The 27401-nt window shown below is 42.6% G+C and overlaps 1 protein-coding gene across 6 annotated transcripts in view; it reads right to left on the bottom strand.

The window, feature by feature from the left end:
- The window catches only part of INPP4B (inositol polyphosphate-4-phosphatase type II B), a 665917-nt gene that overhangs the window by 334697 nt on the left and 303819 nt on the right, over nt 1-27401 (bottom strand). For 5 of the 6 annotated variants that reach the window (XM_056562903.1, XM_056562897.1, XM_056562899.1 and 2 more), the window contains one exon: nt 20214-20252. In XM_056562903.1, coding sequence (XP_056418878.1) covers nt 20214-20252 — 39 coding nt within the window. Of the gene's footprint in view, nt 1-14006; nt 14028-20213; nt 20253-27401 lie in introns of those variants that run through there. The other variant, XM_056562901.1, reaches the window with a different exon arrangement.

Genomic DNA, 27401 nt, shown 5'->3' with positions numbered 1-27401 from the left:
CACAAAGTGGGCACTATTAATGTGTGGAGCCATACACATGAGAGTCTGTTAAGAAGTGGGCATTGTGCTGAAGAAAGGCGCCTAAAATGTTTGTCTGGCAGGTTCTTTGGAGATGAGTCTTCATGATGGCCTCTAATCAAAGATGACATAGCCTGTGAGTCACTAAATGTAACTGTAATCCCTTATAATGGCTGCAGAGCCCTTGCTAGTATCTACCTCTGTATGATCAGTATGTGGCAATATTGTTGAATTTTTAGGGCAGTTTCACAGTAACTAGATTAGGGTGTATTAGAATATAGCAGGGTGCAGTGCACTCCCCTATAATCTAATTAGAAATGTATAATTAGAAAATAAAATAAGATTAGGGACAGGCCCTGGGGGCGGGCCACGTGGTGGAAGGGGGGGCCCAGGCCTTGAGCTGTGTAAAAGGGCCCAGAAATTTCTGATGGTAGCCCTGGTTGTAGCTATAAAGATTGCAAGGGTTGCAATTGTGACTGGGCCCCCGCCACTACACTACACGCTGCTTCCTCCATGCTGCATCGCTGGGTCACACAGATCCATCGACAGGGGTGTAGCTATATAGAGGTAGCAGAGGTGGCAGTCTCACTGGGGCCCTGGTGCCTAAGGGGGCCCCAAAGCACATCTTCCCCATAAGAGACCAGTATTGTAATTGGCATATGGGGCCCTGTTGCAAATTTTGCATCAGGGCCTAGAAGCTACAAGCTACACCTCTGCCTATTGATGCAGCTCTGGACTTCCTGTGCGCAAAGAGAAGTGTTGGAGGTAGAAGGTGGGTGCCCAGGGTGTGCTGGGATCACTCACTCATGCTCAAGCTCCGCCCCTGACATCAGATGGTCCCGCCCCATCTTCTTCCATAAAGATGGAAAGCTCCCTGGCCCTTCACCTCTAGTGTATGCCCAGGATGCTAGATTTGGACTGGAGATGATGAGAAGGAGGGGGTGGGGGCGCTGTGTTTCCCCACCAGGGTGCTTCCAGATGTTGCAAAATTACAACTCTCAGCATGCTCTGACAATATTTGGCTCTCTGGGTATGCTGGGAGTTGTAATTTTGAAGCAGCTGAAGGCACCTTGGTTGGGAAACGCTGGTACAGAGGGATAGGGGTCTCTATGTGGAAGAATGGGGGTCATACTGAAGAGGGGGGGGGGCACTATGTAGAGGGATGGGGTACATGCTGAAAAGGAGGTGACTAAGTGGAGCAGTGTTTCCCAACCAGGATGCCTCCAAATGTTGCAAAACTACAGCTCCCAGCATGCCTAGACAGCCCTTGGCAGAATCCGGAACTGCGCTGGAAGTTTGAAATCAACAGGATTCGGCTGCAAGAATGAATTTACTGTGCATGGGCCCTAAGAGTCCACAGACATGGCTCAATTACAGATCCATATTGTAATGTGGTGCCCATAACATGTTAAGTGCCCATTTAGAACCTCTGTTTGCCTCTGATTTTGGAATCTGTATGAATCAGTGAGAAAATCAAACTTATTGTGCTGCCATGCAATGTAACGCACTGTACATGAACCCTCAGTTTAAGATAATTTATTTGGTTTAGTTTTTGATGTATTCAGTTTTAGCCACAGCAAGGATTACATCATAATGGGAGGAAAAGTATAATGAAAAGAATTTCGCCTCTCTTATTTGTATAAAATGTATGTTTTAGCTAAAAAAAAAAAAAAACTCAAAATACATCAAACTGTTCTGTGTCAGACTAACCTAAAATTAAAACACAAAATACAGCAGTGAATGGACTGTATAATTTAGGTTGCTCTGAAAGGAAATAACCATCATCCTAAACAATGGCGATGATTGGCAAATGCATTCTAAACATTTTCTGACCACTGCGCAAGATTTAAAAACAAGGGTTGAGATTGTTCTATTACTGCAATGAAAATACAAAAGTAATTACAACAGGTAAGAATACAGTCATGGGTGTAAATGCTGGCACCCCTAAAATTTTTCAAGAAAATGAAGTATTTCTCACAGAAAAGGATTGCAGTAACACATGTTTTGCTATATACACGTGTATTCCCTTTGTGTGTATTGGAACTAAACCAAAAAAAGAGAGGAAAAAAAGCTAATTGGATATGATGTCACACCAAACTCCAAAAATGGGCTGGACAAAATTATTGGCACCCTTTCACAATTGTGGAAAAATAAGATTGTTTCAAGCATGTGATGCTCCTTTAAACTCACCTGGCGCAAGTAACAGGTGTGGGAAATATAAAAAATCACACCTGAAAGCAGATAAAAAGGAGAGAAGTTCACTTAGTCTTTTCATTGTGTGTTTGTGTGTGCCACACTAAGCATGGACAACAGAAAGAGGAGAAGAGAACTGTATGAGGACTTGGGAACCAAAATTGTGGAAAATATCAACAATCTCAAGGTTACAAGTCCATCTCCAGAGATCTAGATTTGCCTTTGTCCACAGTGCGCAACATAATCAGGAAGTTTGCAACCCATGGCACTGTAGCTAATCTGCCTGGGCGTGGACAGAAGAAGAAAATTGATGAAAGGTGTAAATGCAGGAAAGTCTGGAAGGTGGATAAGCAGCCCCAAACAAGTTCCAAATATATTCAAGCTGTCCTGCAGGCTCAGGGAGCATCAGTGTCAGTACGAACTATCCGAAATGCTATGACCCAGGACTACATTTTGCCAAAATGAACTTGAGTAAGCCAAAATCCTTCTGGGAAAACATCTTGTGGACAGATGAGACCAAGATAGACCTTTTTGGTAAAGCCCATCATTCTACTGTTTACCGAAAACGGAAAACTACAAAGAAAAGAACATAGTACCTACAGTTAAATATGGTGGAGGTTCAATGATGTTTTGGGGTTGTTTTGCTGCCTCTGGCACTGGGTGCCTTGAATGTGTGCAAGGCATCATGAAATCTGAGGATTACCAACGGATTTTGGGTCGCACTGTACAGTCCAGTGTCAGAAAGCTGGGTTTTCATCCGAGATTTTGGGTCTTCCAGCAGGATAATGACCCCAAACATATGTCAAAAAGCACCCAGAAATGGATGGCAACAAAGCGCTGGAGAGTTCTGAAGTGGCCAGAAATGAGTCCAGATCTAAATCATATTGAACACCTAAATCTTAAAATTGCTGTTGGAAAAAGGCGCCCTTCCAATAAGAGAGACCTGGAGCAGTTTGCAAAGGAACAGGGGTCCAACATTCCAACTGAGAGGTGTAAGTAGCTTATTGATGGTTATAGGAAGTGACTGAATTCAGATATTTTTTCCAAAGGGTGTGCAACCAAATATTAAGTTAAGGGTGCCAATAACTTTGTCCAGCCCATTTTTGGAGTTTGGTGTGACATTATGTCCAATTTTCAGTTTTTTCTCCCTTTTTTGGCTTAGTTCCAATACACACAAAGGGAATAAACAAATGTATAGCAAAACATGTGTTACTGCAGTCCTTTTCTGTGAAAAATACTTAATTTTCTTGAAAAAAGTCAGGGGAGCCAACATTTACGGCCATGACTGTACATGTGCAATATCAATGAGGGACATACACACTTACACAGTGATGCAGCAGACCAGCATTTGCTGAATTTCCATAAAAAAGTATTTTGTTTTTCCATTTCGCTTTTTTGTTTTAAGTCATGAAAGCCATAATAAGCTTGAGTGAAAATATAAATCACCCTGCTAAAATCTGTCACAGATATGTCTTTATAACCAATGCACTGGGCTGTATAAAAAGACTAGGCTGAGCGGTTTGGAAGCCAGAACAGACAAACAAGACTGCAAAGGGCTGTGGGAAGGTTTATTTTACTATGTATATGGATGTAAATGATCATTTGTGGATTAAAGGAGTGCTCCAGTTCTAAGAGGTGCAGTAACATATGTAAATGTGTATACGAATGTAAATATACGAGAAGCACCTTTTCTATGAGCTCCACCAGGTAATAGCTGTAATATCTGAATGGCATCTTTAATGTGTAGTTGGAATTCAATATTCAGAGTGGTGTCTACTCACAATGCATATTTGATGTGAATGATATTTGCACAATAATGTAATAAATAGCCAGTGCTATAGGAGTACAAAGAGGTTTAGCATATATTCTACATTAGGACCCCAGAGCTTTAAGTGGCATCTGTGAGATTAAGAAGTAGATGCAGTTTGGCACAATCCACATTAAAATCTTGAAACTTGAACCACTTCTTCCTCTTCATGTTGATTCAATGTTTAATCTAACATGGGTTCAAGGCAATCCATAAAGCAAGCAGCGTATCCAAGGACATTTAAAGGGATACTCCTCATCTAGACATCTTATCCCCTATCCAAAGTATAGGGGATAAGATGTCTGATCGCAGGGGTCCCACCGCTGGGGATTCCCACAATCTCAGCTGCGACATCCCAAACATTCGGTGCACAGAGCGAACTTCGCTCCATGCCGGATGACTGGCGATGCAGGGTGGAGGCTCGTGACGTCACGGTCACACACCGCTCGTGAAATCACGGCCATGCCCCCTCAATGTATGTCTATGGGAGGGGGCATGATGGCTGTCATGCCCCCTCCCATAGACTTACATCAAGGGGGCATGGCTGTGATGTCATGAGCGGTGCGGGCCGTGAAGTTATGAGCCTCTGGTGCTACATCAGACACTCTAAATGAACGCCGGGTGCAGAAAGGAGATTGCGGGGGACCCCAGCGGCGGAAACCCCACGATCAGCACGATCGCTGCTGGGACCATTCTATGCGTAGCTGCTTCTGCAGTGTTGGAAACCGCCACACCCCCTCCAATAATTTCTATGGGAGGGGGTGTAACGGCCGCAACGCCCCCTCCCATAAACATGAATGGAGGGGGCGTGGCGTGATGTCACATCCCCGTCTCGTAAGCCCAGCGGTTTCTGAAACTGCAGACGCTGTTACGCATGCGGGCTGCTGCAGGGAGATCACAGGGGTTCCCAGCGTTGGGCCCCCCCGAGAGCAGACATCTTATCCCCTATCCTTTCGATAGGGGATAAGATGTTTTTGCCCGGAATACCCCTTTAACTCTTAATAAACTATCTTAAGAGAGAATCACAGGAGGATATTTGCACCTGACACAGATTGTACAAAAGTTGCACATTTTTGTGTAAACCTAAATGTTAAACTTTTGTGGAACTGTGCCGTGCATATTAGGTGGGCAGAGCATGGTGCAGAGAATGTGTAGATTTGTGTAAAAGGGCTCCCGCCATCCCCCGGATGAATTTACAATAATTTACGTCTGCTAGTTGGTAGCCTCAGATGCATCTGGATTTATTAAGAGGGATCATGTGATCGTACACTGGTTGAGGTTTACTTAAAGGGTTACGCCGCTGCACACGTATCCCCTATCCAAAGGATAGGAGATAAGATGTTAGATTGCGGAGGGTCCCGCCGCTGGGGACACCCACGATCTTTGGTCTGGAAGCTGTGGCGTCCGGAACGCAGAAGCTTGCAGCTTCCGACTTTGTGACGTCACGCCATGCCCCCTCCATTCATGTCTATAGGAGGGGGCGTGATGGCCAGTACAGAGCCATGACGCCTCCTCCCATAGATTTGAACAAAGCCGACATGGCAGCTTGCATAGCCAGTCATCGAGCACAGAGCAGTGTTTGCTCTGTGCCCTGAATGACTGGGGGTGCCGACCCGGAGATTGCGGGGGTCCCCAGCGGTGGGACCCTCGTGATCTAACATATTATCCCCTATCCTTTAGATAGGGGATAAGATGCGTACAGCGGAGTACCCCTTTAAGGCTGGTGTATGAAATGCCAGCCTACGGCTATTTTCAAATCAATGATATGGAGCTCCATTACAGATGTTAGTAACGGGGCTGGATGAAGTGTGCCAAAATAGACACCTACGGATCCCAACAGGTCCAATTGACTTTGTTGGGTTTCCCACACAAAAAAGAGGGGATGTCCTGGGTATACACACCAACTATAGTGTCATATTTGTCTTCTTGTAGCATAGACTAGTGCACCTGGACAATTTTTTTATTGTCTCCCCCTGCTCCCTGGTTCCCACTTATAGTTTGTTTACGCTGTGTTTGTTTTTTTTATATATGTTTGGAATTACCAATAAATAAAATTAATTTCATTTTATACATGGTCCTCCTTTAAGTGTTTTTTTTTTCTCTCTTTTTCGGTTCTTTGTTGGGTTTCCGTTTGATGTCCATTATTTTGCAGAATTTTACAAGGAAAAAAAAATCCTAACCAGCAGGATTATTTTTTTCTAGGTTAAAGTCCTTTTATTTTAATGGAATAAGCTACCAAACCTCTAATGTTGAAATGAATGAGGTCCCCCAAATTTGCAAAATGTAGCATTAATTATTCATTCCAGCTAAAATCTTCTGCTTAACCAAGTAAGTTAGGATTGAAACATTGCCATTTTCATATGCAAAACATGTGGGCATGAATTAAGAATTTTTCTGCAATTAAGGTACCCTGTTAATGTTTCTACATTTTTGGATATCCAGATCTGGCGTAGATGACAAAAAAAATCCATCAGTCAATGCTCCTGTATACACTCAGGACTGAGAGTGCAAACAGGAACTGCATAGAGACTGTATACCAAACCAAACATGGCTGATGAGTTTCCATTGCAGTCTTAACAGTCCCATGTCTTCCTGCACTTTGTTATCTGCAGCAGATAAAATATATGCCTCTATTCAGGAGATAAATATGCACCTGTTTCACTCAAATGGATACTAAATCAAGATACTATTGCAATTCTCTCTAGTAAGGTTAATCACACCTGCCAGTCAAGCTATTAGCGAAAGAGACTTGGGCAGGGTAGATGGTTATCATACAGTACTGCTCTTCATGCACATTTTGTTGTTGTCGGTTCCACTTTAGAGGTCTTCTGGCACCTAGCAAGACGTTATTAGGCTGCAAACTCATGAAGTTGTTCATCTGGGTAACAGTCTCATTTTTAGGATTGCATTTGTAATGCAATTAATAGCTTATCAAATTATGACTTGCCTTAAAAAAACGGAATAAAATGAATAATAAAAGAGCTGTCAAATGCTATCAACGCATTACAGATAGGTTAGAAATAATTAAGCGGCCGGTGTCATAAAACAGATGCTACTGCTAAAATTTTTGGGAGTAATAAATTTATTTTGTGAGCTTATTTCAGTAAATCTGATGACTTTGGTAGGACATTCTGACTAAATGCATTTATAATAAAAATACTATTTATTATAATAGTTCTATTCTACAGGGGAAAATATTAGAGGTCAGGCTCTTATAGTCCCTAGGCAGACAGAGACTACTGACAAAACCTGGATGTGATGGATGATGCACTGAATCCGCAATCTGTCACTTATTTGTCAATAGGCTCAATAGTTTCATGTCTTGATTCAGGAATCTGTCTATATTTCTCTAATCCTTAAGGGGATTATAACCATTCCTCTAATCTTTGACAAATAGTTACCAGACATAAAAATATAGCAGGATGCATGAGAAAAAAGACAAACACAGACACACTGCAGTGGTAGAGAATGCAGCAGAAGGTCAAAATTTCTTGAGGTACTTTCTGTTTTATGCCTCATGTACATGACTGTATTATGGTTCTGTACAACCTTTGGGCGTTATATAGCTGTAATATGGCAGCCATAGAATTTTATGGCTCGCTAACATACTCTACCTCAAATTCTATAGGGAAGGAAAATAGGTTTTTTGGTTGGAATTTTCACTAGGTCCTTTAAAGGAAATCTGTAGTGAAAAAAATAAAACTAATCCCCTGTCCATTGGATAAAGGATAAGTGTCTGATCGTGGGGGGTCCGAACACTGGGACCCCTCACAATCTCCTGCAGGGGGCCCCGGCATTGCCTTGGCTCTCTTGTGCAGGAGGCGTGTCGGCCGCAACATGACGTTGTGGTCAACACGCCCCCTCCATGTATCTTTTTGTGAGAGGGGGGGATTCAGCATTCGTGCCTCCCTGCCTCTTCCATAGAGCTGTATGGAGGGTGTGTGTCCATCAAGCTCAGTGAGCTTGACGCTATGCGCACTAGTAGGAGCACATTCCTCTAATCTTTGACAAATAGTTACCAGACATAAAAATATAGCAGGATGCATGAGAAAAAAGACAAACACAGACACACTGCAGTGGTAGAGAATGCAGCAGAAGGTCAAAATTTCTTGAGGTACTTTCTGTTTTATGCCTCATGTACATGACTGTATTATGGTTCTGTACAACCTTTGGGCTTTATATAGCTGTAATATGGCAGCCATAGAATTTTATGGCTCGCTAACATACTCTACCTCAAATTCTATAGGGAAGGAAAATAGGTTTTTTGGTTGGAATTTTCACTAGGTCCTTTAAAGGAAATCTGTAGTGAAAAAAATAAAACTAATCCCCTGTCCATTGGATAAAGGATAAGTGTCTGATCGTGGGGGGTCCGAACACTGGGACCCCTCACAATCTCCTGCAGGGGGCCCCGGCATTGCCTTGGCTCTCTTGTGCAGGAGGCGTGTCGGCCGCAACATGACGTTGTGGTCAACACGCCCCCTCCATGTATCTTTTTGTGAGAGGGGGGGATTCAGCATTCGTGCCTCCCTGCCTCTTCCATAGAGCTGTATGGAGGGTGTGTGTCCATCAAGCTCAGTGAGCTTGACGCTATGCGCACTAGTAGGAGCACAGTGCGGCAATCCTGGGTCCCCATTCAGGAGATTGCGGGGATCCAACTGGTCAGACCCCGCACGATCAGACACATATCCCCTATTCTGTGGTTAGAGGATACGTTTTTTTTTTAGCTGCAGATGTCCTTTAACAGAGTCAATTTTCTTTAGAAGCATTGTTTCTAGGACAGAATAGCCTCATAAAATGATGCCCTACAGGAGTACCAAGTGGAAAAGCTCAGAGCGCTACATATCTGTTATTACTCTATTATCATAAAGCATTGGTGCAAATTCTCCCTGCAACTAGTACACCGGTGGAATTTTTTTTTTTTTTTTAATCAACTCAAAGTTAACTAGATTTGTAAAATACTTCTATTTAAAATAGTCTGTCTGACCACAGTGCTCTCTTCTGACACCTCTGTCCGTGTCAGGAGACAGAACAAGAGAGGTTTGCCATGGGGATTTGCTTGTACTCTGGACAGTTCCTGACACTGTGGTCAGACTGAGAAGAATTCCAGAAAGAAATACATCTTCCTCTGTAGTATACAAGTACTGGAAAGATTACGATTTTTAAATAGAAGTAATTTACAATTCTTGTATAGTAACAAGGATTGTCAGCTCACCTGATCCTCCGCACGGCAAAAAAAACTCCAGTTCAGGAAGAAAAGTGAAGGAGCCAGCGGTATGATAAACTTCACCTTTATTCGTAATCCATATAAAACTTTGACATTGCCATCTCAAAATACAAACTATAAAACCTCCTGGATAAGCAACATGACGCGTTTCAGGTCATGTGACCTTTCATCTGATGAAAGGTCACATGACCTAAAACGCGACATGTTTTCTTCCTTAATTTTCAATTCTGTTTAACTTTCTAGCACCAGTTGATTTAAAAAAAATAAATAAATAATGTTTTCCACCGGAGTACCCCTTAAAGGTACTGAGAGGGAATGCGTTATTTTTAAATATTTTTTTGAGTGATATTTTTTATTTACCATGTTGCTATCTATATCAAGCAATGAACGGTTAATGGAGATAACACAGGATCCACTAGCCCCATTGGGTAATTGTTACAGCTTCCCTTTTTTCTCTTTTGGTTATATTTAATAAGGATGTATAGATGAAGAAAGAGTTAGTGTGAGACTTATTCCCTATGTTATGCCTTTGGGATGGCAGCAAAAAAGAGTCAGGAGGGTGGTGCCACTTGTAATAATGTTGGGTGTGTGGTATTCTCTGAAACCCAAAGTAGTAGGCTCTCCTGGAGCAGGAAAGAAATGTGCCTATAACCCACACATTAGGTATTGGAGGAGAGGTAGACTGTTGGCGAGGGATCAATACTGGGAGGACTAATCTTGAGGATATTTAAAGGCAGAAGAATAGCTATATGCACAGTACCATCACATGTGCCTCAGATCGGCAGTATGTGTCATAGTATATGCTGAATCTTGTTTCAAGTTACAATGTTTCAGTTTGGAAGTTATACATTGAACATACTGTAACCTGAGACCACTATAACTTGACAGACAACCATATACTCAAAAACTTTACCGTGTGGACATGCTTTCCAAATTTTACTGTGCCTGTATTCTTTCCATAAACTTTTCTTTATCTTAGTCATTTTAGTGCGTGAGTCATTGCTGTGACAGTAGTAAAAATGCTGTATCTGATCACAGGCTTCTGCAGGTAAATGCGATTACAGCAAACCATTTATATAAGCCGTCACAGATCTATGAAAAGCAACAAAGTCTGTACAAACTAAACAAATAGAACTAACAAAATGGTGACAGGACAGAATACATACAGTGTCAATACACCAAAAGAGTCTGGGTAATAAGAATGTTCTCGTATTCTGTATTCTAGGAACTGGGTTTAAAGAGTATAGTGATCCCCCGACTTACGATGGCCCCGGCAAACGATCATTTCAACATACCATGGCCTCTCAGAGGCCATCATATGTTGAAGGCAGCATCAACATACGATGCTTTTGTATTTTGGGGCCATCGCAAAAACGGCTATCAGACAGCGGAGACTGCTTCAGCTGCCACCGGATAGCCGTTTAATGTGCCCCGTATGCATGGTGAGTGTCACTCATCTATCCCCACTGCTCCGGACCTACCTCTTCATGCTCCGCTGCATGGCCCTCGCTCTCCTTCGTTGTCATCACATCACCGAGCACGCTGTCCTGTCATCCAAAGGAGCGACGTGCGCAGTGGCGTGATGACGGTGATGGAGAGCAACGGTCCAGGGCAGCAGTGATGGTCCGGAGCGGCGGGGGACACGTGAGTATAACTGTATATTGAGTATATTATAATTGCACGGATCCCTCAACATACGAGTACCATCGTATGTTGAGAGATCACTGTACCTGTCACCAAACTAAACTTTTAATATATTGTTCCTTATGTTATTATAAGACCCTTTGCCTTTTACTTGCTGTAAACATTTTCAACATTTATATGTTTTTAATGTGATTGAAAAAAATGGCCACTAGGTGGCTCTGTTCTGTTCCCAAACAGTTCGTTTGGTCTCCTCCCGGACTTGCAGAAGTCCAAACTCAGGAAGTGCGTGGGGGCATCCCCTGCTGGGGAATACCCACTTTCTCTTGCCGGGAGCTCACACAATGTGAGCAAGGGAAAAGGTATGATACAGAGATTTTTAAAGTTCGGGAATTGTTTTTTAGGGCAGGAGGGGTGTTGGGAGTAGTTAGGAATATAATCTGAGTTAGTTTAGAAAATATGATTAGATGACAGGTACTCTTTAACAGGACAACTGTACTTTCCATTCTTTCTAACAGTCATCAATTCTGATAACAAGAATATACAAGAGAAGCATTGCTTCCTTTGCATGTACCAAGCAGAGTAGGAGAAAAGCCAAGAGATACCAGGGTACATCAAAGGTTCCACACATGCTTAACATCATTTATCAGGGTCAATGGCAGATGTCATTGTAGGCAATCATACACAGCCAGAGCCACATCTCACCTCAGGACGCAGATTCATGAGTCCCTGAGGGGGCAGCACTGTCTGCCTTGTCACTTTAATTAAGTTTGCCTGACTTATAAAATGACGGGGCTAACTGACTCGAAGATGTCACTCACTATGCCTGTGGGTGTGCGCCTTGCAGGGGGGTGGCCACCCCACATTGTGCCATGCCCACTATGTTAAATCTGCCCCCTGGCCCATGCTACACACAGCTGGTGGTTATATTAATTCTGATAATTACATTTACAATATTTAATGCAGAGCCACCACCAGGCATGTCTCTAAATGTCACCAACTGACACTGCTGTCTTAATGCCTTAAGACATTTCCAGCTGATAAAGTGCACTGTGCCTGACTTGCATATGTAAGAATGTGTAAAAGCTTAGATCCCTTTCTTATCCAGAAAAAATTGTCCATATAATTATCTAATGATAATGTGCCAGCATTCAATTTCACAGCATACTAAAAAGAGGTTGCTCCACAAAAATATTTATCATATGTTCACAGGATAGGTGATGAAATTTAAATAAAATTTCCCCATAATTACAGTAACAGGGCTTCTGAGCTCACCATTCCATATATGCGTAGTCCCTGCCTCTACATTCAAAGTCTATGGGACTGATGGAGAGCATCAAGTACAGTGTTCAGCTATCTCCATCAGTCCCATAGACATTGAACAGAGCTATGGGCAAGTGTAACAAACCATTCGATTCAAATGCTTCCAAAACAGAGGACCTGGGATTCTTGGGAGTCTGAATGGTAGGGTCCCCAGCAATAATACATTTATCACACAGCTCATTAATATGCAATCTGACTCCCTGAGTGTCAGTGTCTTACTTACTATGGAGTCTTGCTAAATCAAAGGGGAATTTTTGCCTAGCTAAACATCTTTCCAAAATGAAGGATTTAAGGATGATGTGCAGAGAGTCTGTTTTAGGGTATGTTCACACTACGGATTATGAATGGAATCTCCACTCGAAGAATTCCATTCTGGCGGCCGCGGCAGTAGAACCGCGTGGCACTGCGCCGTCCCCATTGACGGCTATGCAGTGTTCATGGACTTCGCGGATGATGTGCAGAGCGTCTGTTTTAGGGTATGTTTACACTACGGATTATGAATGAAATCTTCACTCGCAGAATTCCATTCTGGCGGCCGCCGCAATACTTCGGCGGTAGGACCGTGCGGCACTGCGCCGTCACCATTGATGGCTATGCAGTTTTCATGGACTTCCGCGCAAAGAATGAACATGTTCTTTCTTTGTGCTGAACAATTTCAGTGGCGGAATTGTCCGTGTCCGTGGGCTCTGTACACTGAGGACAAGCGGGGCTCTGTGCACTGAGGACAAGCGGGGCTCTGTGCACTGAGGACAAGCGGGGCTCTGTGCACTGAGGACAAGCGGGGCTCTGTGAAGTGAGGACAAGCGGGGCTCTGTGCAGTGAGGACAAGCGGGGCTTTTTGCAGTGAGGACAAGCAAGGCTCTGTACACTGAAGACAAGCAGGGCTCTGTGCACTGAGGACAACCAGGGCTCTGTACACTGAGGACAAGCAGGGCTCTGAGCAGTGAGGACAAGCGGGGCTTTTTGCAGTGAGGACAAGCGGGGCTTTTTGCAGTGAGGACCAGTGGGGCTCTGTACAGTGAGGACAAGCGGGGCTCCTTACACTTAGGACAAGCAGGGCTCTGTGCACTGAGGACAAGCAGGGCTCTGTACACTGAGGACAAGCAGGGCTCCTTACACTGAAGACAAGTAGGGCTCTGTGCAGTGAGGACAAGCAGGGCTCTGAGCAGTGAGGACAAGCAGGGCTCTGTACACTGAGGCTCTGTGACATGCCCCCAGCTCACATATCAGGATGATTAACAAGCCAGGAACCTGCACAGAGTCCTGTTTGCCCCACCCATACTTCCTGTATTTGGACTCCTCATAGAGACGCTCAGGAAATAGCTCCAGGAATGACATTTTTTCACCCAAAAATATACAATTTTTTAAATCAATGTATATTACAAATATACATATAATGGTATTATCTACATGTATCAAATGTTTTTGTTGACGACAGGTACACTTTAAGGACAACAAAGTGTGTGGAGAAAAGTTATATCTATACAAACCCAGAAACTCCTTGTATTGCAACTTTCGTATGTAATACTGCACATACTGCAAGTTCTAGAGACATCTCTCATAATATATACAGATGTTTATTAATGTATGAATGCCATAAGACTACTGTGTTTCTTCCTGACTTTTTAGGAATCCCTGCTGACTTCCTTTCCCAATTTTTGTCTACAGTGACCTTATTAGCATGTCGCCAGCACATAGAAGCAGCTGCTAAGGACATCTATGTCAGAGCAGTCAGTCTTCCTATTATACAAATAGTGCTTCTCATACATCAAAGGGATCTCATCACCACTGATCACTAACCTCCATTGAATTCCTAAAACTGCTGCACATGAATATGCTTATGAAGAGCTTGTTTCTATGGAATATCAGCATACTGATGAAGTCACTGGTGGGCAAAGCTTTACGGAGGAAGTCAGTAGGGATTCATGAAAAGTGAAGAAGTGCTTGAAGTCCATTTCATTAATATAATTGATTCTATAAAATTCAGAAGTCACGTTAGACTTGACCCTAAAATTACTGTGTATAATTTCTACCATGCAATCTCCTTGAATGAAAAACAAGTACAAGATAAATAAATTCATATTTCAATGGACAAATTCTTAACAAATGCAACATACAAGGGTCAATAAAAGTTTGACGGTGTTCCAAATGACAATACAGGGGTATATGACGTATCTTTAAGAGGTACTTGTCTGATACTCATGCTGTGCTTTCAATAGGTGGCACTATGTATTATTAAAGTGATATTGGGATTTTTGTTTTAAGACGTAGGTATTTGATTTAGGAATATTGAGGATAAGATGTAGCACACTACATTCAAATAAAGGGAATATCTGCTGCAACTATAAAGGTTTAGAAAGCACCGTAGACTAGAGGGGTAATCTATGGAAGGTTGTTACTGCAGGATAGAGCAAGAAAGGTTTAAAGGGGTATTCCGATGGAAAACAAATTTTTGGGTGCCAGAAAGTTAAAAAAATTTGTAAATTACTTCTATTTAAAAATCTTAATCCTTCCAGAATTTATGAGCTGCTGTATGTTCCACAGGAAGTTCTTTTTTTTCTTTCTGTCTGACCACAGTGCTCTCTGCTGACACCTCTGTCCATGTCATGAACTGACCAGAGTACAAACAAATCCCCATAGCAAACCTATCCTGCTCAAGGCAGTTCCTGACACGGGCAGAGATGTCAGCAGAGAGCACTGTGGTCAGACTAAAAAGAACCACAGAAAGAAATATAAGTTCATGTGGAGCATACAGTTGCTGATAAGTACTGGAAGGATTACATTTTTAAATAGAAGTAATTTACAAATCTGTTTAACTTTGTGGCACCAGATGATTTAAAAAAAAAAGATTCCACCAGAGTACCCCTTCAAAAGATGGTACATGTGCCATGTTTATAGTGCTCCTTCCCATGTTTTCAATGTCATTACATGTAATTATCTAAAATTTTTCTTCTAAAATGGGAGAAAGTTTGCTTATAGAAACCACTGCGTTTTGTGTATAAAATGGCTCATTTCTCGCTCATTTGACAATGACATCCCCAAGCTATCATAGGAAACGACTCTGAGTAGATGATACAAGGTATGAAATTAATGAAATCAGATTTGTCACTTCTTGATCATAAATGTGAGACACTTGAAGAAATCTGTCTTAAGGAACAACTGCAGCCATAACAACTTATCCCCTAGCCACAGGAAAGGAAATAAGTATTTGATCGTGGAGGGTCCGACTGCTGGGACCCCTGTGATGTCCCAAACAGGCTCCCGGCACTGCCGCTCTGTGAGAGCAGCTAATGCGCGTAGCGTCGACCTTAGTGAGTTCGACGGTATGCCCTCTCCCCATACAGCTCTATGGGAGAGGCAGGGAGGCACGAGCGATTCCTCCCCGTCCTCCCATAGAACTACATAGAGGGGGGCATGTCGGCCGTGGCGTCATGCCGCGGCCGGCATGCCTCCTGTTAGGGAGTGCCCTGGCAGAGCTGGGGCCCCTTGCAAGAGATCATGGGGGGTCCCATTGGTCAGACCCCCTGCAATCAGACACTTATCCTATGGATAGGGGATAAGTTGTTATGGCTGCATATTTCCTTTAAGCCTAATGTGTTAATTAACCTTAAAAAAAGAAACTGACAGGAATTATTAAAAATGTTCTTCAATGGGCACTGTCCAATTTTAAAACTTTTGATATGTTGTACATCTTGCCAAAACATTAACTTAGCTAATATGCTTTTTATAGACCACTAGGAGTCCCCATACCATACAAAACGTAATCCCATCCTGCTGCAGCATCATCTTTGTCCAAGCTGAAGCACAGGCATGGATAAAGTTTAGAAAGTGAGGGTGGGCTAGCACTCTTCTGTGATCTCTCCTGTCTGATAGCACTCCTCTGTGCTCTCTCCGGTCTGATAGGACTCCTCACTGCTCTCTCCTGTCTGATAATACTCCTATATGTTCTCTTCTGTCTGATAGCACTCCTATGTGCTCTCTCATGTCTGATAGCACCCCTCTGCTGTCTGATAGCAATCCTCTGTGCTCTCTCCTGTCTGATAGCACTCCTCTGTGCTCTCTCCTGTCTGATAGCACTCCTCTGTACTCTCTCCTGTCTGATAGGACTCCTCTGTGCTCTCCCCTGTCTGATAGCACTCCTCTGTGCTCTCTCCTGTCTGATAGCACTCCTCTGTGCTCTCTCCTGACTCACAGGACTCCTCTGTGCTCTCTCCTATCTGACAGTACTTCTCTGTGCTCTCTCCTGTCTGATATGACTCCTCTGTGCTCTCTCCTGTCTGATAGGAGTTATCTGTGCTCTCTCTTGTCTGATAGCACTCCTCTGTGCTCTCTCCTGTCTGATAGCACTCCTCTGTGCTCCTCTGTGCTCTCTCCTGTCTGATAGCACTCCTCTGTGCTCTCTCCTGTCTGACAGTACTTCTCTGTGCTCTCTCCTGTCTGATAGGACTCATCTGTGCTCTCTCCTGTCTGATATGACTCCTCTGTACTCTCTCCTGTCTGATAGGACTCATCTGTGCTCTCCCCTGTCTGACAGTACTCCTCTGTGCTCTCTCCTGTCTGATAGGACTCCTCTGCTCTCTCCTGTCTGATAGGACTCCTCTGTGCTTTCTCTTGTCTAAAAGCACTCCTCTGTGCTCTCTCCTGTCTGATAGGACTCCTCTGTGCTCTCTCCTGTCTAATAGGACTCCCCTGGGCTCTCTCCTATCTAATAGCATTCCTCTGTGCTCTCTTCTGTCAGTTTAAATTGCTTCACCTAATGTAATTTTTATGCGGAGTGCATTTACCAAATATTTTCTATTTATTCTATTCTATAAACTGCATGGTACATATGACGCTTGACACATGACCTCACTAATGTACTACCGATGTAAAAGGGGTATTCCAGGATTTTTTTTATTTGACTATGCTACAGGGGCTGTAAAGTTAGTGTAGTTCATAATATAGTGTCTGTACCTGTGTGTGATGGTTTTCTCACAATTCTTCTGTGATTTTCACTCCAATATTTACAATTTTTACCAGCATACAAAATTACTGTTGTCTCATATTTTTCCCAGGTTGCAATGCATCCGAGACCTGACTCACTAGTCAGCTGATGACAGGGAGCCTGTCTGCTTCAATGGGTGGAGCGATCGCTTGGTGGAAGAGAGATCAATCTGCAACTAATGCAACAGCTGTAGGCACCCTGATTGAAAACCACACTGATTTGAATGGATGCAGCTCATTTATGTTTCATTGGGTGGGGTGGCTGATGTGGGGAAGGGAGGGAGATGGAATTGTGGGATTTATAGTCAAAAAAGGAAAAGTTAAACAGGAAATACCAGTTCACAAAAAGCTAGGAACAGTGTTATGGTAATCTCACAGCATAGCCTTTTAGCCCCATGACAAGTGCAGATCCTTCCTAAGCATGTCCATTACTGTCTGCCAGGTATGTACTAAAATCACCTTATGGTGGATAACCCCTTTAACTTTACCAACAATTATATAAAAGTAGACATCGCAAAGTATTTACTATATGCTGATATAGATTCAGTAACAAAGGTCTGGGAATCTTTTCTCAAATGATACATTTCTACTGAATATCTAAGGCTGGGTTCACACAGTATTTTGTTCTAATTTTGGTTAGTATTTGGGTCAGTATTGTTGGCCAAAACCATGAGTGGGTCCAAAGCACAGATATTCAAAACAGATTTTATTTATTTTTTGCTCAGACTGCACCAGATTTGGTAAAAATAAAAGTGGAGCAAGACACAGTCTCATAAGAATTTAGCCCATGATGCCAAGTTGTAATACATTGTAATATACTTCTGCTGTCTCCGGGCATCACTTTGTCTCATTTTCATGCCCAGGATCCACACCCGGAAGTAATGAATTGCAAGAAATTTTATTTCACTGTTGTTTCTGAGCATTCCAAGGGGTCAGAGACAAGATGTCACATGGTTACATGGTCTCCAGGGGGCATGGCTATTCCTCCTGGAGACCATGCTACAATAAATGACTTCCATCCTACTATCCTCCACCCATTGCAGTTGCATGGAATGCTGAGAACATAGTCACAGTTAACAGTCAAATAAGGAGACTTGCACTACAGCACTTCCAGGTTTGAGTCCAGTGCATGAAAAGGGGTCCAAGGACTTTCCATTATAGTTTTCCTCTATGTCCGTTCCATTCCTGGTTTTGGTTAAAAAAGTGATAAAAATACTGACCAAAAAACTATGGTGGAAATTTATCAATCTCTGTTGTAAGTGACGATTTTAGCGCAAACCTCTGTTTTGTACAAAAAATATAATTTTTTTTTTTACTTTATGTCTTACCAGCCCAGTGAGATGAGCTTGGCATAATGTTGGCATAAAAGGGGGTGTGGTCTCACATTACGCCTGAATTATTACATTTAATGCAAAAAAAAAATTGTATAAATTGTAGTTCAAATCTACGCTAGCTTGTAGTTAGCGCAAATATTAGAAGCATGGTGCCCAGAGCAGCCGCTCTGCAAAGCTAACACCTGTAGAGTTTCACATCAGATCGGTGTGAACCCTTCCTTAGCCAGAAAGAAGTTTAAACAAATCATCTGCATAGTATATACTTAAATAAGACATAATGAATAAACTAAATGTTTTTCAGCACATGTCAATGCACCATGCTGTGTCTGCTAGATTTTTAACGGTAGAAAAATCTGAAATAATATACTGTATACATCTGAAAAGTTTGGGCTTTGCTAAGTAAAACCTACCTTGATAGAAATCACAGCCCCTAGGTTGGCAAATATTTTTACTATGAAAGCTACTTTTTGTCAATGGGGTTATCATGTGATCTACCAACCACCAATAAACCTGACCTGTTACAATCTCATGAGTGACAGAAAGTAAAAGCAATGAAGATGAAAGGAAAAGCGGACGTCCCAAGTACAGTCACAGAGGTCTTAGCCAGTGACAAACATAGATGCCCCTTTGGTGGCCCAGTACAGGAGTTGTACCCCTTTACCCGTTCTGTCCTGTATGGCGGACTCCATTGCAGTGTCCCCTTAATCTGTGTATCATAAATGGTTAACAAGTGCGTCATGTTATGTATGAGAAGGCCTTTATAATGTTATATACCTTTAAAAGTTGTTACCAAGTCTTGTAACCAGGGAAGGTGTCAGTGACCAGATGACTTGTGGGTGACCTATAGGACCCCTCCAAAGTCTCCCCCATATAAACCCTGGGAGGAGCTAGCTAGTTAGTTCTGTGATGAGTGCAGTGAAGTCAAGACCTGAGAGTGTATGGTGTCCTGAGGAGACCCAATGCCTAGTCATGCAGCCACGCTTCTATCACCAAGTGCCCCACAGGTACATTTTAAAGCCTCGTATGCTACACAAGGGGTGAAGTCTAGTCAATCAAGTCTGTCTAAATTCAGCATGGGTCTGCAGCATTCTGTTCAAGTCCACTACAAGTTTCAGCGAGCCCGCAAGTCTCTTAAGTCACTGGTCACCTCCTTGGGCCTAACTGAGCTGTAAAGACTATTCCATCTGTGTGCCTCAGTAAAGCTGTCGTTGTTCTGTAACTTGGCGTCTGAGTCATTATTTGCCCCGTGCCTAGCCCAGGATCCAGCGGCCCTACCTCGGGTGGTGCAGAGGTTAAACACACCCTGGCATCACGAATACAAGGGGTTAATGCCATCTGCACCTAGGGTAATAATATCTGCCCTCATCACACCCTCACCACACACCCCTTATACCATGTGACAACCACAGATACCCCTCATAACAGTGACAGCCATATTAAGCCTATAGCTGTCAATGCCTGTGGGAGTAGAGGGGCACCAAAATGCCACTCTGACTTGTCTAGGGTATTTAGATGTGGACAGGGCAGTTAACTGAACTCTTGACAAGCTACTGTTCTGTTTCACTGCATCAATTTACAACAAATAACAGAACTGAAACATGACTCAGATGAAAACATTATGTATAGGAAATTCCAAGAATATGTTTTTCTCGGCACAATCTGTAGAAAAGTAAAAGAAAAAAAATCTTACCCCACTGTTCGTTCTTGGATCACTGCCTTCTGGAAGAACCTATGGGAAAAGAAAATGAAAAGATAAATGTTTTTGAAGACTACACAAAACCATAAAGTTCAGCAACTTTTATTATTATTGTTAGCGTACTATTAGGTTATTGATTCCCTCCCGCTTTCCTGCTGTAAGAGTACAGCTATCCATTTCAGTTCAGTCCCCATAGGAATCACGGCAGCACAGACTAAATGATCAGAGTCTGTTCTAATTGGTGCCGGATGCGTTATTCAGGTCACTCTGTGCTAAAATCAGCAGTCTGCCCAAAACATGCTCCTCTGCCTTTTTCCATTCTGCAGCAGGTAAAGCAAAAATCAATAGCGCTGTAAAATGGATGAGAATGAATAGTTCATTAGGACTAAATTACCCAGCTTCCCCCAACAGCCACAGAGTCACAAAGGGGCATCCTTGTGCTGTTGCTGTCCATAGTATCAGAATAAATGCTTACATGAAGACTTTCCATTCACTGGTACAATACAAGGGATTCAAGAAGGATGGTGGAAAATTATAGCTTCAGTATTCAGAACTGAGAGAACATAAAACTATTTGAGAGTGCATTCACACCACTTTTTCTTTTTAGGGTCACTGGATCCGGCTGGGTGGTGTCAAAACTGGGCACTCCCGTATCCCAGCCAGACCTGGCTTGCAGCTCATTCATTTGAGTAAGCCGACCAGAGTCAGATAGTGACTCCAGTCGGCTCATTTTGGCCCTGTATCCGGTTTTGTGCCTGGACTGAAAACCGCGGTATGCCGCGGTTTTCAGTTCGGCCACAAAACCGGATACGGGGCAAAAATAAGCCGACTGGAGTCACTATCTGATGAGATGCGGGCCAGGTACAGCGGGGATATGGGAGTGCCTGGTTTTGACACCTCCCGGCTGGATCCGGTCACCAAATAAAGAAAAAAAGTGGTGTGAATGCAATTGTATCTATACACTACAAATGTTCAAGGTGATTTCAATTGGTGGCACGGAAGATGTCTAGGTGGTAGTCCAGTTCTGTCCAGACTGGTGCCAGCATATATGGACTCCAATGTTTCAGGTCATTCTGATTCTGTGGCTGGGGGGAGGGGCCATATACACTGTAGCGCCACAGAAAGAAGCCATGGGGTATTATATTGTGGCAAGTGAAATATTGGTGAATGATTGTTTCTAGTGGGGCCGAACCAATGTTTCAGTAGAGTTTCAATCAGGCATCTGTAAAAAAGGTGGAGATGCACCATCCTGCTGACAGAGGAAGATCTGCCAAATGTAGTCTATCTATGGCATGAGCCATTCCTTTAACATGTCAAGGTAGGAGTAAAAAAGAAGGGACTGTAGACTCTGTGTCTGCTCATTGTACGATCCTTTTGAATCACCCTGTATATAATGTTATAAAACAGAGACTTTATGTTATGCAAACATTCACTTTGCACATTTTCCATTTTCTCTTATTTAGTGTTGCCTTTTCACAACTCTAATCCTCACCGGGACCATTTTATTGTTTATATTCTTGTTTTGTTTTCTTTACGCGTTTACTAATGTAGAACAATAAAAGTTCAATCTGCATATGATGTAGAATCGGATGTGTACTGGAAGAAGAGAACGCGGCACTAAAGTACACATATTCTTACATTGTGAAGTGCTTTTTCTTCTAACTCATTGCATGCACTTTTAAAAAATATATAGATTCTGTAAACATAAATATAACCTTATAAACTGGAGTTTGTTAAATATGTAGTGTCAGGGCTTCAGAAACTTGGATATTTTTAGAGGTCTTATGATAGTCATTGCAGATACAATCATTTCAAAGGCTTATAGGAGATCTCCAGGATAGAAAAGCTTATCCCCTAAGCTAAGGATAAGGGAAAAGTGTTAGATCGTGGGGGGGTCCAACCCCTGGGACCCCAACATGTCGACCATAGAACAAAGCATGCAATGCATCTCTATGGGTGAGAGCGCTGCATTTAGGAATCTCCGGCTCTCCCATAGAGTCGCATGTAGAGGGTGTGTCGGCCAGCGTGTCGGCCCCGTATAAGAGATTGTGGGGGGTCCCAGCGGTCTCACCCCCACCATCTCACACTTATCCCCTGTCATTAAGATACAGGATCATTTTTTTTCTAACCCGGAGTACTCCTTTAAGGGTACATGCTAAACAAGCTCTGAAAGTTTTTACTGGTGTTATGTAACTAAAACTATCATTGAAATATTATCATTGAAAAAGATTATGTAACATGCTAATGTAATCTCATTATATATTCATAAAAAACTCCATTGGGCTGGGCCACAGCAAATCATGGAGCTGCAGACGCCATGTCACATAGCTACCTAGCCAATCATTGGTCGCAGTGATGTCCCACCCCAGTCAGTGATTGACGGCGATGTGATGTGGCATCTGCAGCCCTGTGAAGCACTGCAGCAGCTGACGCCCGATGACAATATCGGAGGCTACAATGGGTGGGGAGTAAAAGCTTTTTTTTGTTTTCTTATGCAGTCTACTACTAAGAAAACCCAAAAAAGTGGTATGGCGTCACAAAAAGGGGTTGGTCAGCGAAAAGGGGTGTGTTCCCGACATTTTCACAAAAACCCAACATATTTACTAAGGTTTCAATAGAAAATGTGGTAGATCAGAGTAAAACCAGAAAGATCAGAACATGTGTAAAAAAAAGAAAAATGTAGAGAAACCTTAGTAAATACCGTGGAAAATAAATTGTAGGGAATTAAAACCCTCAAAGAAACCTACACTCCACTCTTAGTAAATCAGGGCCACTGTGCTGGGACTCATGTTCCTAAAGGGATGCTCTGCCCTTTTGGACCCATGAGCTGTCCTCATAAATATGACAGGAAAATATTTATGAATACATCCTATGCCAACAGTTAAATATATATTCCCGGATTTCATTTCTCTTTTTACAGAAGGATGGTAACAAATCCCAATTTGGGAACGCGTTTTTGCTTCCGGAGTCTCAAACTGGTGGCCCTCCAGATGTTGCAAAACTTCAACTCCCAGCATTCCCGGCAGCCGTTAGTTGGTTGTCTGGGCATGTCAAGGCATGCTGGGAGTTGAAGTTTTGCAATATCTAGAGGGCCACCATCTTGAGACCCCTGGTTGAACGTATACATTTTATAGACATGAGAACGAAAAAAAAAAACATGTTAACAAGCAGCGGCATGCCATACAGCAGAATCCATTTCCTTTGACTTGCACTATAAAAAAAAAAGTGGATGTAACATATAGGTTTTTTTCTGGCTTAATCAAGAGCGTAGTTGACTATGTTTTCACTTTCAGCTTAATTAAATGTATTGTATTGGCTGTCTGGGTATAATGGGGGTTGTAGTTTTGCAACAGCTGGAGCCATCCTGGTTGGGAAACACTGCCTTAAGGGTTAAGTGGCTACTGGCTCCATGACATTACAGTACCAAGAGCCACTGTAATTCAAGACTGAGCACTAATATCTGGATGCAATATTCTCTTCCACTTACATACATATTTAATTACACAGGATGTATTATCCTGGCTGAACATGCTGTATTAACACGTGAAGATACTTAGTCGGCATTAACATGCATAAGGAAGCGTTTTGTTTAAAAAAAAAAAGAAAAGAAAAAGAAGAAAAAAGAATACAAGATAAAAGGAGTTTTTATAAGGAAGACTCTTATGCTTGCTGTAATGCGGGTAGCTCATGGGCTATATCTAGGCATTACTGTTATTTATTATTATTTTTATTAATACTACTAATAATAATATGATCATTTTATTATTATTATACTTAAATAAAATCTAAAGCCAACTTGTATTAATAATAATATATATGAATTTACTCAATCATATTAACAATATATTTTACTTTCTTCATAGGGTTGCAACAAGACATCTGTCAGGATGGTTGTTTCAATTAAAATTGCAGGAGACCAGGTTGTATTATCTGACTACACAGTCACTGCAACTGCACTACCATTTAACCCCTAGAGGACAGACAAGGTACATGGAAGTGCCATGGTTATTAGTGCACAGTAACGTACATGTACATTGTGGTGGGTTTACAGTCTAAGAAGAGAATTACGGAGCAGCGCTACATTTATAGTACAGGTATAACACACACAGTGATGTCACAGTACAGGGATAATACACACAGTGATGTCACAGTACAGGGATTATACACACAGTGATGTCACAGTACAGGGATAATACACACAGTGATGTCACAGTACAGGGATTATACACAGTGATGTCACAGTACAGGGATAATATACACAGTGATGTCGCAGTACAGGTATAACACACACAGTAATGTCACAGTACAGGGATAATATACACAGTGAAATCGCAGTACAGGTATAACACACAGTAATGTCACAGTACAAGGATAATACACACAGTGATGTCACAGTACAGGGATTATACACACAGTGATGTCACAGTACAGGGATAATACACACAGTGATGTCACAGTACAGGGATTATACACAGTGATGTCACAGTACAGGGATAATATACACAGTGATGTCACAGTACAGGGATTATACACATAGTGATGTCACAGTACAGGGATAATACACTCAGTGATGTCACAGTACAGGGATTATACACAGTGATGTCACAGTACAGGGATAATATACACAGTGATGTCACAGTACAGGGATTATACACATAGTGATGTCACAGTACAGGGATAATACACACAGGGATGTCACAGTACAGGGATAATACACACAGTGATGCCACAGTACAGGGATAATACACACAGTGATGCCACAGTAAAGGGATAATACACACAGAGATGTCACAGTACAGGGATAATACACACAGTGATGTCACAGTACAGGGATAATGTGCACAGTGATGTCAAAGTACAGGGATTATACACAGTAATGTCACAGTACAGGGATAATACACACAGTGATGTCACAGTACAGGGATAATACACACAGTGATGTCACAATTTTTCTATTTTACAAAGGAATCCCAGTTAACAGCAAATATGAAAAACAATTCAGGGTGACTTGGAAATATTTGGGTACTTGCCTAGCTTTATTTCAGAACTGTGCAGCCCGTGCTAGTGGCTTCTTACTTTAACAAGTAATTGAAAGAATCCGAAAAGAATCCATCCGCTTGGTAGTTTTAGTCAGCAAAAAATGTCAAGCTTGTTTGAATGAGTGTATTGGAACCACCAATTAGGATCCTGTGCTTTTAGATTTCTTTCCTGAACTAAAGAACTTCGGAGATTGAGTTCTGCTGCAATTTTGTGACCACAATAGTCTTAATAACATCCTCACTCCCTTACCCTCACCACAATAGTCTTAATGACATCCTCACTCCCATGCCCATCACTTACTATATGCATGGTTGTTATCTCGGTTAAAAAAAAAAAAAAGAAAGAAAGAAAGAAACACACACCTTCACATATCGATTATGTAAGGGGCAGAACAAAAGAGAACATGTTCGATTGTGTCACGGTTACAAAGTATTCAGCACAAGCCCAAGGTTTGTAGGCTTTTAAAGAGGCTGTCCCCCCCCCCCCCCCCCCCCACATATGTTCATTTCTAATGCATCTGTTCAATCACACATTGCAAATAGGTCATTATTCTTTCTTGGCTACTTGTAAAAAGAAATCCTACTCAATTACAAGGACTTTGATCTAGAGGCCATGTCATACCAAGATTAGAGCCTTAAGGAATTAGTCATGCATCTAATGACAACACACAGCCCCACCGAGATCCACTAGATGCAGCTTACCTTCCTGCTTTATGACACTAATACCTTCATTTTTTTAGAGGATATACGATATTCCCGTGTTACATGTCAGGCTGTTATGCTAGGCTTCCCTTTGTTTGGCTGTGTGTGGATCTCATCTCTTAAAATATATGTGTCAGAATTCAGATCTTGCAGACAATAAAAAGTGAACTTGTGCTCTTTGTTGTCTCAGCGGTGATTAGCCTGTGGCTACGACCATCAGAAGCTTTCCATTCTTCTCAGCGCAAGCACATAAAGATGCTGGATTCACAAGGAAAACATGGCAACATTCACTCTTACAGAGGCAGAGACAGCTGGAAACTTCATCAAAGAAAAGGTGTCGCCTAACAATTCAAAACTTTCCTGTTCACCAAAATTTTTTTTTTACATTTCATTAAGATCTGTGTGTGAAACAAAGACAATTCTGCAAAGAGTTTGGTGCCCCCTTCCCACAAGCCAGCACATACAAATGTTCATATTTTAATAATAATAAAAAAAAGATTTTATAATATATATATAGTGTCGGCAAGGAAGGCAAGTATATATTTTCGAGCACATAAAAAAAAAAAATACAACTCAGAATACCCCTTTAAAGTGTACCTGTAGTTAACAATTTTTAAAAATGAAATTTAGTAATTTCTTTACATAAAGAATTAAATTACAACATGTATTTATCTAGTCCTGTGCACTGAGCACAAGCAGGGCTCTGTATACTGAGGACAAGCAGGGCTCTGTGCAGTGAGGACAAGCAGGGCTCTGTGCAGTGAGGACAAGCGGGGCTCTGTGCAGTGAGGACAAGCGGGGCTCTGTACACTGAGGACAAGCAGGGCTCTGAGGACAAGCAGGGCTCTGTACACTGAGGACAAGCAGGGCTCTGTACACTGAGGACAAGCAGGGCTCTGTACACTGAGGACAAGCAGGGCTCTGTACACTGAGGACAAGCAGGGCTATGTACACTGAGGACAAGCAGGGCTATGTACACTGAGGACAAGCAGGGCTCTGTACACTGAGGACAAGCGGGGCTCTGTGCAGTGAGGACAAGCGGGGCTCTGTACACTGAGGACAAGCAGGGCTCTGTGCAGTGAGGACAAACAGGGCGCTGTACACTGAGGACCAGCAGGGCTCTGTACACTGAGGACAAGCGGGGCTCTGTGCAGTGAGGACAAGCGGGGCTCTGTGCAGTGAGGACAAGCGGGGCTCTGTGCAGTGAGGACAAGCGGGGCTCTGTGCAGTGAGGACAAGTGGGGCTCTGTACACTGAGGACAAGCGGGGCTCTTTGCAGTGAGGACAAGCAGGGCTCTGTACACTGAGGACAAGCAGGGCTCTGTACACTGAGGACAAGCAGGGCTCTGTGCAGTGAGGACAAGCAGGGCTCTGTGCAGTGAGGACAAGCAGGGCTCTGTGCAGTGAGGACAAGCAGGGCTCTGTGCAGTGAGGACAAGCA

Source organism: Hyla sarda, chromosome 1 (assembly GCF_029499605.1).
Source record: "Hyla sarda isolate aHylSar1 chromosome 1, aHylSar1.hap1, whole genome shotgun sequence".
Lineage (NCBI taxonomy): Eukaryota > Metazoa > Chordata > Amphibia > Anura > Hylidae > Hyla > Hyla sarda.
Note: the sequence above shows the minus strand (reverse complement) of the source record. Positions and strands in the feature narration are given on the sequence as shown.